This window comes from Notolepis coatsorum (genome assembly GCF_963971535.1).
Source record: "Notolepis coatsorum genome assembly, chromosome: 17".
Taxonomy (NCBI): domain Eukaryota; kingdom Metazoa; phylum Chordata; class Actinopteri; order Aulopiformes; family Paralepididae; genus Notolepis; species Notolepis coatsorum.
The window spans coordinates 82111327-82124366 of record NC_140181.1 but is presented as its reverse complement, the minus strand read 5'-3'; the positions used below and the strand labels follow the sequence as shown (position 1 = coordinate 82124366).

Sequence of the window (13040 nt, the reverse complement as noted above, 5' to 3'; positions counted from 1 at the left end):
AGTGTCGAGTGCATGAGCACCGCAGAGCTCCTCTTTCAACATAACCAGCATTAAACAAAATGGCCCAGTCATCTATTCACTTTTGTTTAATACATGAAGCGTTGTCTGATGTTATCTAGCTAGTGATAGCTCCTGATATCAACGTGACAGTTTGGCATTCGTTTTCACAAGTGCTGGGTAGCGTTGGCTAACTAGCTATCGCTCGTGAGCTAACGTTAGCAAGCTACCGAGCTAACGTTACTGTTTAAACAAAACTACACAGTCAACTATTCACTTTAGTTTAATACATGATGTATTGTCTAACTGGCTAGCTACTGATAGCTCCTGATATCAACAAATGCGCATTTCAGTTTAAGAATGATAGAGATGCGCCAGCATGAGACCTCCGTTAGCATAGGTAGCTAACGTTAGCTCACGTTAGATCACTGTTAGATCACAACGAAATTATCCAGTAAACTAAATAGTTCACTTTATTTTAATACATGATGCATTGTCTAACGTCATCTAGCCGGCTAGCAGTAGCTACAGATAGCTCCTGATATCAATGTCTTATAACATAATTGACATTGTTTGTTTTTGCAGCTGAACATTGGCTAATTAGCTATCATGCTTCATAACACGTTTCAGACCCTGTTGAACTATCGCTCTGACTCAATAGTATCCATCTGCAGAACGTCAGCCCCAGCACTCTCAGGCCCCACGCTGAATGTGATTTGACCAAAGCAGAGTATACACACAGACAGTGGAGCTGTTTGCAGATAGCGAGCATTTTGACTTGTTGCGTGGTGGCGATGTCTCGCAGACAATACAACTACAAGTATAATTATATAATATATATATTTTATAAAAATAAAATAAAAAAGGTTTTGGTTTTTATAAAACCAAAAACGATCGATATCGGTATCGGCCGATATGGCTCATAGACGATCTGTGATCGGTATCGGTGGCAAAAAACGTGATCGGGACATCCCTACTCTAAATCATGATAAATTGGAGGAACAGCAGAAAGGTCAATAGGTTCGTTGGGAACGGGAGAACCAGCGACCTCCAGTCCGAGCTGACTGTAGACAAGAGGCGTGGCAGTGAGCACTCCAGCTCGCGACTGAGCCTGTTGGCCAGTTTATTACAGGGTTGTGTAGCTTTAGCCAAGGCATGCCAAGAACAATGGGATTATGGGGGGAATTAGTGATGTGGAAGCGAATAACTTCGTTATGATTCCCTGAGAGCAGGAGGCGGAGAGGCTTGATGTGGCGGGTTATTCGCGAGAGCAACCTCCCGTTTAGACCGTGAGCATCGCGGGGAATTGGCAAGGTGTCAGTGGCAATGCGGAAGCGGGACACTACCCCAGCGTCAATGAGATTTTCGTCTGCGCCTGAATCAACCAGCGCGGACAGAGGGAGCGATTGACCATTGTGACAAAGCGTGGCACTGAATTGCATATTTGGACCGGAGCTGGGAGCATAATTAAGGCTCGAACATACGCACAGCCCCGTCGGTTGGGGCGAATCGAGCATGAAGCGATGGAGTGGCCGAGTTGACCGCAGTACAAACATGCCCCCGTCTTGAGTCGGTGATGGCGTTCGCTGAGGGGGAGGCGAGAGCGGTCAAGCTCCATAGGCTCAGAGGGGCTGTTTTCGGCGAGGACGCCACGCCCCGAGGGAGGAGAGCGAGATGAGCTGGGCAATGGAGGACGAGCGGCGCTAGCCTTTTCAAGTTCAAGTTCAAGTTCAAGTTATTGCCACACGGCCAGGCGTCACGGCGGCGTTCGCGAAGGCACGTGTCCAGTTCTCTGGCTAAATTTATTAGCTCGTCTAGGGAAGACGGTTTCTCCTTAGATGCCAATTCATCTTTTAGGACGTCGCTGAGGCCTTGACAGAAAGCCCCTCGTAGCGGCGAGTCATTCCACTCGGAACCTGCTGCCAGGATACGGAATTCAATTGCATATTCGCTCACGCTGCGGGTTCCCTGGCGGATCGTGAACAAGTCGGAAGTACTATCCGAGCCCCCAGGAGGATGGTCGAAGACCTTTCGCATGTCGCCGATATATGCAGAGTACGAATCGCAGAGGGGGGAACGACTGAAGTGGAGGGCGGTTGCCCATTCTAGCGCGGGACCCGTGAGCAGACCTGACAGGTAGGAGACTTTAGATGTATCACTTCGGAAGGTTTGTGGCTGTTGCCCGAATACTAATGAACATTGGAAAATAAAGGCTTGCCACTTAGAGACGTTTCCGTCATAACGTTCTGGTGCGGGGACATGGGTCTCCCTGTGCGGGGAAACAACAGGTGGGGTGTCTAGCTGGGCAGTGACGTATGCATCAAAACACTCACATTGTCTGTCTCGTTCCACGGAGCGGAGCGAGAGAGCGCCGAATTGGGCAATGGTTTCGTCCAGTAATTGTGAATGTTGGTTTACCAGAACGGCGTGTCCATTGAGTGCGGTCTGGATGTTGTTCCCCCATTCTCCGGTCTCCTGTGGTGCTGGAGTCGTCATCGTGGTCGGAGTGTTCTGTGAGGATGGGGTTTGGCGGAGCCCAATAGCAGAACACAGGAGGAGAGAGAATGGAGCGTTTTAGGGTGTTTTAATATTATACTCCCAAGTTGACAAGTTACAGACAGTGAATACAGGAATGTGCGACAGGTATGGGAGTGTGCCGTGGATGAGAGCAGGTGCACTCCTTGTGCAGCACGGGGCAGTAGACACAGGACTGTGTAGTGGGTGAGAGCAAGTGCACTCCTTGTGCAGCACGGGATAGTAGACACAGGACTGTGTAGTGGGCGAGAGCAGGTGCACTCCTTGTGCAGCACGGGATAGTAGACACAGGACTGTGTAGTGGGCGAGAGCAGGAGCACTCCTTGTGCAGCACGGGATGTCCAGGTAGGAGGTGTACTGGAGCGGAGGTCCTGGGCACATAGAGAACAAGGGTTAGGACAAGGTATAACAATGAGGACTTGGTTGCAAGGCTTAGATTCGTCGTCGTACCTAGGAAGCTAGTTTAACACTCCGACGAGGGTAGGACAGGATCTGCAGGTTGAAGTACCATCTCGTTGATGAGGGGATGAGTCACAACCGTGTTGATTGATGAGCTGGCAGCGTGTAAATCAGGGGAACGGATGCTGCCCATATAAGGGTGTGAGAGGATAAGGGGTGAGTGAGGCTTCCGCCGTGAATGTGGGGGTGGAGGAGGAGGAGTGAAGAAGGCTCTCGCCGTGATTATGACAGATGCAGAGTTTTACAAGACAATCACCAAAGTAATGTTAGAATACTGGTATTTGTTGGTGTAACTTTGTGTATTAAAACAAGCAAGTCTTTTATACACATGCTAACTGGTATTTGTTTGTGTAACTTTGTGTATAAAATACACAAGTCTTTTTTACACATGCTAACTGGTATTTGTTTGTGTAACTTTGTATATTAACACTATCAGTGCCGGCCTTGTTTTAATTTTTACCCCCTTGAATGCCATCATCCACTTCAATGTTAGCGTTAAACACGCATAATCTATGTTTTAAATTATGGCTATGTGTCTAATCTGCCCGTCGCTTATCAATGACTTGTTTGCAGTCAACATTTATTGGAATATTCTCGAATACACTAGACACGTTGTCATTTGTCGGCCTATTTATGAATCGTTTTCAAATAAACGCTAGATTATCGATAGTATATGTGTACTTATGCACGCTATAGAAGCGGGCTGAAAAATCTATTCTCTCATTTCCTCAACATCACACACACACACACACACACACACACACACACACACACACACACACACACACACACACACACACACACACACACACACATACACACACACGGCACATGCTGATATCTCAGTGAATACAGCTCTGATTATCCTAAAACTGGTAACATAGACTCCTTACCTTCGATCAGATGTTCTCCAAAAAGATTATTCCAATTCCTGATCGCCATTCCAAATATCGATCGCGTTTATTGATTGATTATTGGCTGCTGTAAATATATATTCCACGCTGCTTTCCAACTCGCGATCACTTCCCTCATCATCAGATCCATCGCCAGCATAATGGAGCCAGTAGGCTCCCCCCAAAGGGATCTCCCAGTATAATCGAATGGCCTGCATTTACACAGGGATAGACGATAGGGGGCGGTATTTTCCCATCTGAGCTCCTAGAGGGTCTGCTGTACCAACGAGAGACTCGGTTGATGAAATATGAATTCAGATCGCTAATAAAAAAATCAAACAGCATTGTGGGGAATTGGCAAGGTGTCAGTGGCAATGCGGAAGCGGGACACTACCCCAGCGTCAATGAGATTTTCATCGGTGCCTGAATCAACCAGCGCGGACAGAGGGAGCGATTGACCATTGTGACAAAGCGTGGCACTGAATTGCATATTTGGACCGGAGCTGGGAGCATAATTAAGGCTCGAACATACGCCCAGCGTCACTGTCGAGCCTTGTCGTTTGGGCGAATCGAGCATGAAGCGATGGAGTGGCCGAGTTGACCGCAGTACAAACATGCCCCCGTCTTGAGTCTGTGACGGCGTTCGCTGAGGGGGAGGCGAGAGCGGTCAAGCTCCATAGGCTCAGAGGGGCTGTTTTCGGCGAGGACGCCACGCCCCGAGGGAGGAGAGCGAGATGAGCTGGGCAATGGAGGACGAGCGGCGCTAGCCTTTTCACGGCGGCGTTTGCGAAGGCGCGTGTCCAGTTCTCTGGCTAAATGAATTAGCTCGTCTAGGGAAGACGGTTTCTCCTTAGATGCCAATTCATCTTTTAGGATGTCGCTGAGGCCTTGACAGAAAGCCCCTCGTAGCGGCGAGTCATTCCACTCGGAACCTGCTGCCAGCATACGGAATTCAATTGCATATTCGCTCACGCTGCGGGTTCCCTGGCAGATCGTGAACAAGCCGGAAGTACTATCTGAGCCCCCAGGAGGATGTTCGAAGACCTTTCGCATGTCGCCGATATATGCAGAGTACGAATCGCAGAGGGGGGAACGACTGAAGTGGAGGGCGGTTGCCCATTCTAGCGCGGGACCCGTGAGCAGACCTGACAGGTAGGAGACTTTAGATGTATCACTTCGGAAGGTTTGTGGCTGTTGCCCGAATACTAATGAACATTGGAAAATAAAGGCTTGACACTTAGAGACGTTTCCGTCATAACGTTCTGGTGCGGGGACATGGGTCTCCCTGTGCGGGGAAACAACAGGTGGGGCGTCTAGCTGGGCAGTGACGTATGCATCAAAACGCTCACATTGTCTGTCTCGTTCCACGGAGCGGAGCGAGAGAGCGCAGAGTGGGGCAATGGTTTCGTCCAGTAATTGTGAGTGTTGGTTTACCAGAACGGCGTGTCCATTGAGGGTGGTCTGGATGTTGTTCCCCCATTCTCCGGTCTCCTGTGGTGCTGGAGTCGTCATCGTGGTCGGAGTGTTCTGTGAGGATGGGGTTTGGCGGAGCCCAATAGCAGAACACAGGAGGAGAGAGAATGGAGCGTTTTAGGGTGTTTTAATATTATACTCCCAAGTTGACAAGTTACAGACAGTGAATACAGGAATGTGCGACAGGTATGGGAGTGTGCCGTGGATGAGAGCAGGTGCACTCCTTGTGCAGCACGGGGCAGTAGACACGGGACTGTGTAGTGGGCGAGAGCAGTTGCACTCCTTGTGCAGCACGGGATAGTAGACACAGAACTGTGTAGTGGGCGAGAGCATGTGCACTCCTTGTGCAGCACGGGATAGTAGACACAGGACTGTGTAGTGGGCGAGAGCAGGAGCACTCCTTGTGCAGCACGGGATGTCCAGGTAGGAGGTGTACTGGAGCGGAGGTCCTGGGCACATAGAGAACAAGCGTTAGGACAAGGTATAACAATGAGGACTGGGTTGCAAGGCTTAGATTCGTCGTCGTACCTAGAAAGCTAGTTTAACACTCCAACGAGGGTAGGACAGGATCTGCAGGTTGAAGTACCATCTCGTTGATGAGGGGATGAGTCACAGCCATGTTGATTGATGAGCTGGCAGCGTGTGAATCAGGGGAACGGATGCTGCCCATATAAGGGTGTGAGAGGATAAGGGGTGAGTGAGGCTTCCGCCGTGAATGTGGGGGAGGAGGAGGAGGAGTGAAGAAGGCTCTCGCCGTGATTATGACAGATGCAGAGTTTTACAAGACAATCACCAAAGTAATGTTAGAATACTGGTATTTGTTGGTGTAACTTTGTGTATTAAAACAAGCAAGTCTTTTATACACATGCTAACTGGTATTTGTTTGTGTAACTTTGTGTATAAAATACACAAGTCTTTTTTACACATGCTAACTGGTATTTGTTTGTGTAACTTTGTATATTAACACTATCAGTGCCGGCCTTGTTTTCCTTTTTACCCCCTTGAATGCCATCATCCACTTCAATGTTAGCGTTAAACACGCATAATCTATGTTTTAAATTATGTTTCTTTATGTTTATGTGTCTAATCTGCCCATCGCTTATCAATGACTTGTTTGCAGTCAACATTGTCGAAACGGATTGTTTTTTAATCGGTTCAAATCCTTTTTATAGCATTTCGAAAAGCTATCGTTCTCTTGAAAATTTCCGGAAAATTGAAAGATTCCCCCATAAACGGCATTTATTGGAATATTCTCGAATACACTAGACACGTTGTCATTTGTCGGCCAATTTATGAATAGTTTTCAAATAAACGCTAGATTATCGATAGTATATGTGTACTTATGCACGCTATAGAAGCGGGCTGAAAAATCTATTCTCTCATTTCCTCAACATCACACACACACACACACACACACACACACACACATACACACACATACACACAGATGTTCTCCAAAAAAATTATTCCAATTCCTGATCGCCATTCCAAATATCGATCGTGTTTATTGATTGATTATTGGCTGCTGTAAATATATATTCCACGCTGCTTTCCAACTTGCGATCACTTCCCTCATCATCAGATCCATCGCCAGCATAATGGAGCCAGTAGGCTCCCCCCACAGGGATCTCCCAGTATAATCGAATGGCCTGCAGTTACACAGGGATAGACGATAGGGGCCGGTATTTTCCCATCTGAGCTCCTAGAGGGTCTGCTGTACCAACGGGAGACTCGGTTGATGAAATATGAATTCAGATTGCTAATAAAAAAATCAAACGACAATACACGTCGTCGGCACTCAACGGGGGGCATGAAAAGACGACAATACACGTCGTCGACATTCAAAGTGTTAAAACACACAAGTGTTTACATTTTTTTTATTAACTTTGTGTAACTTTGTGTATTAAAACACGCACATCTTTTTTACAAATGCTAACTGTATTTGTGTGTAACTATTAAAACATGCAAGTATTTTTTACTCATGCTTACTGGTATTTGTTTGTGTAACTTTGTGTATTAAAACATGCAAGTCTTTTTTACACATGCTTATTGGTATTTGTGTGTACTGTAACTATTAAAACACACAAGTCTTTTTTACACATGCTAACTGGTATTTGTGTGTGTGTAACTGTGTATTAAAACATGCAAGTCTTTTTTACACATGCTAACTGGTATTTGTGTGTAACTTTGTGTATTAAAACACAAGTCTTTTTTACACATGCTTACTGGTATTTGTGTGTAACTTTGTGTATTAAAACACAAGTCTTTTTTACTGGTATTTGTGTGTAACTTTGTGCATTAAAACACATCATCGTCTTCAGGCTAGCACGTCAGTGGACGGTGGAGGATGAGGAGGAGGTGGAGAGAGAGAGGAGGAGGAGGGGGAGGAGTTGCAGCGGTGCCGCCGACCCTGACGGCGACCTCCCGCTTGGCCCTGGACACGCCCTCTCGCTCGGCCCTGGACACGCCCCCACGGACACGCCCTCCAACGATGGCGCTCGCGGCACGGACTCCACTTCTGACAGGCCCCAGGGTCTCAGCAGGTGAGCTGACATTTTTTATTTAACATTAGGAACTTTTGATTTGGGGGGACAGTGGGTCAAGAGGTAGAGCTGGTGATCGTCTGGTGATCGAAAGGATCACGGTTCAATTCCCACTCATCCTGGGCAGCTCGTCGAAGTGTCCTCGATCGAGACACAAATCAAATCAAATTTATTTGTAAGGCCCGACAACACACGTTAATGTCCCCATGGGCCGGACACGTCTTCTTTAAACAAGTCAAGAAGAAACATAACAATAAGTCAAGAACAAAACAAGAACACCATAAGGTCCAACAAATTTTAAATAAATGCAAAATAAATGAATGAATGCAAACACTCCCAGACATACCCCACGCGAAGGTAAGGAAAAACTCACTAAAACCTAACAATAGGAAAAAAATGCACCACAGGCAGTGTGGAGGAGAGAAACCTTAGAAGGGCCATTCAAGGGGGGATCTCCCTTCTTAGATGTCGGTGATAGTAGTGTTGCAGACTGACAGTTGGTAAGCATGCACTCATGTGTGTAGTGAAACACAGATGAGTGCATGCAATAGCAACTGAACATTTTGAAAAATTAAAGATAGAGCTGATAGCGATGGCAACTGAACATTTTGAAAGATTAAAGATAGAGCTGATAGCGAATCTATTTGAGGCACAGGGGCGGCGCAAAGAGGGTTGTGTCCTCCCCGTCTTAATCACGGGACGTTCAACACTCCAGTCATCGCTCCGAGACAGCCGGAGACAGGGAGATAGGGGGCGGCGCAGAGAGGGTCGCAACCTCCCCGACATCATCGTGGGACGTCCAGCACTCCGGTCATCACTGCGAGATAGCCAGAGACAGGGAGACAGCTGACACTTGACCCCTAACATTCTCCTGAGGAACAGGTTGGCACCTTGCACCTTGCCCTTGGTGTGTGGATGTAAGCAGGGGTGCAGTCGTAATATGGGCGGAGGCCAAACGGTATCCTATTATTATGCAAAGTCTAGGCACTTATCACCTAGACTTTGCATAATAATAGGATGCGCGCACTTCGAAGCCCAAATGCCGTTTGACCGCGGTTGCCCAGCACTGCACCACTGGATGTAAGGAACAGCGCTGTATAAAATGCACTTACCATTTAGAATTTCTGAACATGACTCTCAAAAATGTTACCTCTCTCTCTCTCTCTCTCTCTCTCTCTCTCTCTCTCTCTCTCTCTCTCTCTCTCTCTCTCTCTCTCTCTCTCTCTCTCTCTCTCTCTCTCTCTAACTCTCTCACTCACTCTTTTCTGCTCTTGACTGTAGCCATGGGGGGTCTAATGTAAAGTGGAGCTCCTCTCCTTTGATTGTGAACCTCGTTTGGGGATGAATTACACAAGTAGGAGGGGATAACATTCTTGCACCTTTGCCCCTTCGGAGTGTGTCTCTTCTCTACCTTACAAACACACACACACACACACACACACACACACACGCACACACGCATGCACGCACGCACACACGCACGCACAGACAGGCACACCCGATGGCGTCCAGAATATGATAAGTTCTCTGGAAGAACACGAAGGCAGACGCGCCCCGAGGAGAAAGCAGTCTCCTCAAAGAGAGCTCTGACCTGGAGAGAGAAGCGACCGCATGAAGCTTTTATTACAGAAACCCCATCAAACAGCGGGAGGCTCGGGTGGCGTGCGTGCGTGCGTGTGAGAGAGACAGAGAGAATGAGAGAACAGAAGAGTGAAAGAGAGAATGTCTGTTAGGGCTGTACCGAATGTCATTTTCTTTACATTAAAATCTTCTATTTAAGTTTTCGAATGAAGCTTCGAATGTCTGTCATCATATTTTATGACGTAATCATAAAAAAAAAGAAATCCTCAATTTGAAGAGTGATTAATCTGATTAAATTAGTATTTTTTTTATTTTTATTAAGGCGAGACACTACAGGTGAATAGGGTAAACAATTTAACTAATAGATATCACAATGAAACTTCCCCAGTTGATTACTTATATTAAGACGAGACTTTTTTGTATTACAAGTTTTCTGAGATTGTATGTTTAAATATGCAAATGAGGCATGCTCTACTTAAATATGCACTAATTTGCATATAATTCCAGGACAGAAATCTGAACATTGGATAAAGCCATTTTCAAAATTATAGTTTCATTTTGTTGACATATTAGAGCCAAAGGTTATTACAGAGGGGATTTTGGATATCTCTTTTTATCACTCCATAAATCAGAAAATATTCCATTCAGTCAATTTTTATGGTAAAGTTCCATATTTCGCCATGTTTTTAGGAATAAAACGTGATATAAATCAGGGTATGAATGCGATATCAACAAACCCTTCTGTAAATACCTTCAGAACATAGATATAAATAGAACTGGAAGGTTTGGTGTATGTGAGTGGAGATTTCTGGCTCAGAGTATGAGGAAAAACTCTTAAAACAAATTTTTGGGAAAACGCCTTCAAAGTTCTGTATTGTAAAATGCAGTTAAACAGTTATTTACAAACACAATACCTAATCAAACCATTAGTAATAGACAACCTAAACACATGCCTGATCATTGAATAATAATAATAATAATGATGTTATTTAACTGAACAGAACTACACACAGGCTACAAACAGTGTAGTACAGTGTAGTACCCCCTAATAGGCAACACATATTTGAATAGATATCACTATGAAACTTCCCCAGTTTGTTATGTACATATAAACTAAGAAATATATTGCTATATTCTGAATTTTATGTTTATATATGCAAATTAGGCACTTCCCCATTAAATATGTGCACATTTATGGATGCAATAAGGCAAAATGAAGTAAAATAAACAACTAAATGTGTGTTATTGACGTTTTATTGTCACTAGTTTCATAGAAGACATGTTTAGGAAGCAAAATATAACAATCTCAAAATCAACAAAAAAAGGATATTTGCCTATTCACCTGAGGTGTCTCGCCTTAAATCACCTTTCTTTAATGTATAAAACTCATCAGTTTCGTCAACATAAATAATCCAATAAGGGCACGGTTGGTACGAAAGTGATGGTGATGTCTTGATGGAGCGCCGAGCGCCAAGCGGATGCAGATAGGCTACATCATTTATGATAAATGTTTTATTTAAATTTGTATGACGAGTCATATACTATAATAGTATAATACTATAATATTAGTGTAGCCTAATCTTTATCTGCAACAGTGAAGAAAACCCCCATTGGTTTAAACAGAATGAATAGACACAATTTAATATATTCTTTAATTAAATAGAAGAAAGTTTGATTTAGAATTCGAATGTCAACATTATGAATGAAGCTCCGAAGCTTCGAACAGCCCTAATGTCTGTGTTATAATGTGTGTACTATGGGTGGGATGATACGATACTGATATTTGACCCTCGACAACGATAATAACAACCTTTCATTCAGATTCAGATTCAGATTCCTTTATTGTCACTTATTTCAGTACTTTACAGCAAGAAGAGTGAAAATCTATTTATTGTGGTCCCTCGACTATTAGCAGCTTCCAATAATAAAATACAATAATTTTAGCATAGAATAAAATAAGATGACTAAAATAAAGATTACTATATACAGTTCTAAAAAGTGTGCATTGCAGATCAGGATGTAGATATACTATGAAATTGAATAACAGAATGGCTATGTACAGTAATCTACGACATGTCGCGATATCTGTGTAACTGAAGAAGAATAAATTACAATAAAAAGGCAAAAAGCTGGAATTGTGTGTTTATTCACAGAATTGACATGAAAGCTCATCAGATTCTTTAGTGTGCGTCACAAACTGGCCAACTGTACAGGAAACAATGTTCAACAAATTGCATAGTGGCTCTTTAACACACTGACTGCAACTTGATTATTATTAACTATTAATTATGTCCCCAACGGAAAACTTTGTTACCATCTGCAATATAAATATATATATACAGTACATCATCTATTTGATCTAATAAGATAACATTTTCAGTCTGTTCACCTCATCCCAATCATTTTTATTGCAGTAAAATGGGATTGTCCAGCCCCCCCCCCCCAAATACATTATTTTTTAAACTTGTTGTATTGACTGTTTGCCCCTTTGCTTCAACCTACTCCCAAATTAACCACTTGTGATGACAACTGAAGCCTAGGTCGAGCTAGCCAGGAGTCGAACCTAGGATCTTCTGATCCATAGTGAGACACGTTATCCATTTCACCACTAGCGGTTCTGCAAGTTGTGCTTCCACACAACCAAATGATTGATTCTGTAAACATGTTTTACACAATATCTGTCTTTCTCATGCATGAAAAAGCTGACTTCACATTTGCAGTTACTAAATGAGTTTGTTAAGACTTTACTATTTGCCACTTTGCTTCAACCTACTCCCAAATGAACCACTTGTGATGACAACTAAACACTATATGTCGAGCTAGCCAGGAGTCGAACCTAGAATATTCTGATCCGTAGTCAGACGCGTTATCCATTGCGCCACTAGCCCTCCTGCAAATACTGCTTCCACACAACCACACGATTGATTCTGTAAACATGTTTTACACAATATCTGTCTTTCTCATGCATGAAAAAGCTGACTTCACATTTGCAGTTCCTAAATGAGTTTGTTAAGACTTTACTGTTTGCCACTTTGCTTCAACCTACTCCCAAATGAACCACTTGTGATGACAACTAAACACTACGTTGAGCTAGCCAGGAGTCAAACCTAGAATCTATCTATCTATCTATCTATCTATCTATCTATCTATCTATCTATCTATCTATCTATCTATCTATCTATCTATCTATCTATCTATCTATCTATCTATCTATCTATCTATCTATCTATCTATCTATCTATCTATCTATCTATCTATCTATCTATCTATCTATCTATCTATCTATCTATCTATCTATCTATCTATCTATCTATCTATCTATCTATCTATCTATCTATCTATCTATCTATCTATCTATCTATCTATCTATCTATCTATCTATCTATCTATCTATCTATCTATCTATCTATCTATCTATCTATCTATCTATCTATCTATCTATCTATCTATCTATCTATCTATCTATCTATCTATCTATCTATCTATCTATCTATCTATCTATCTATCTATCTATCTATCTATCTATCTATCTATCTATCTATCTATCTATCTATCTATC

At 43.6% G+C, this 13040-nt stretch overlaps 1 protein-coding gene across 1 annotated transcript in view; it reads left to right on the top strand.

The window, feature by feature from the left end:
- The window catches only part of lad1 (ladinin), a 58879-nt gene that overhangs the window by 12322 nt on the left and 33517 nt on the right, over positions 1-13040 (top strand). The window contains exon 2 of the mRNA XM_084333519.1: positions 7679-7900. Coding sequence (XP_084189645.1) covers positions 7679-7900 — 222 coding nt within the window. The remainder of the gene's footprint in view (positions 1-7678; positions 7901-13040) is intronic.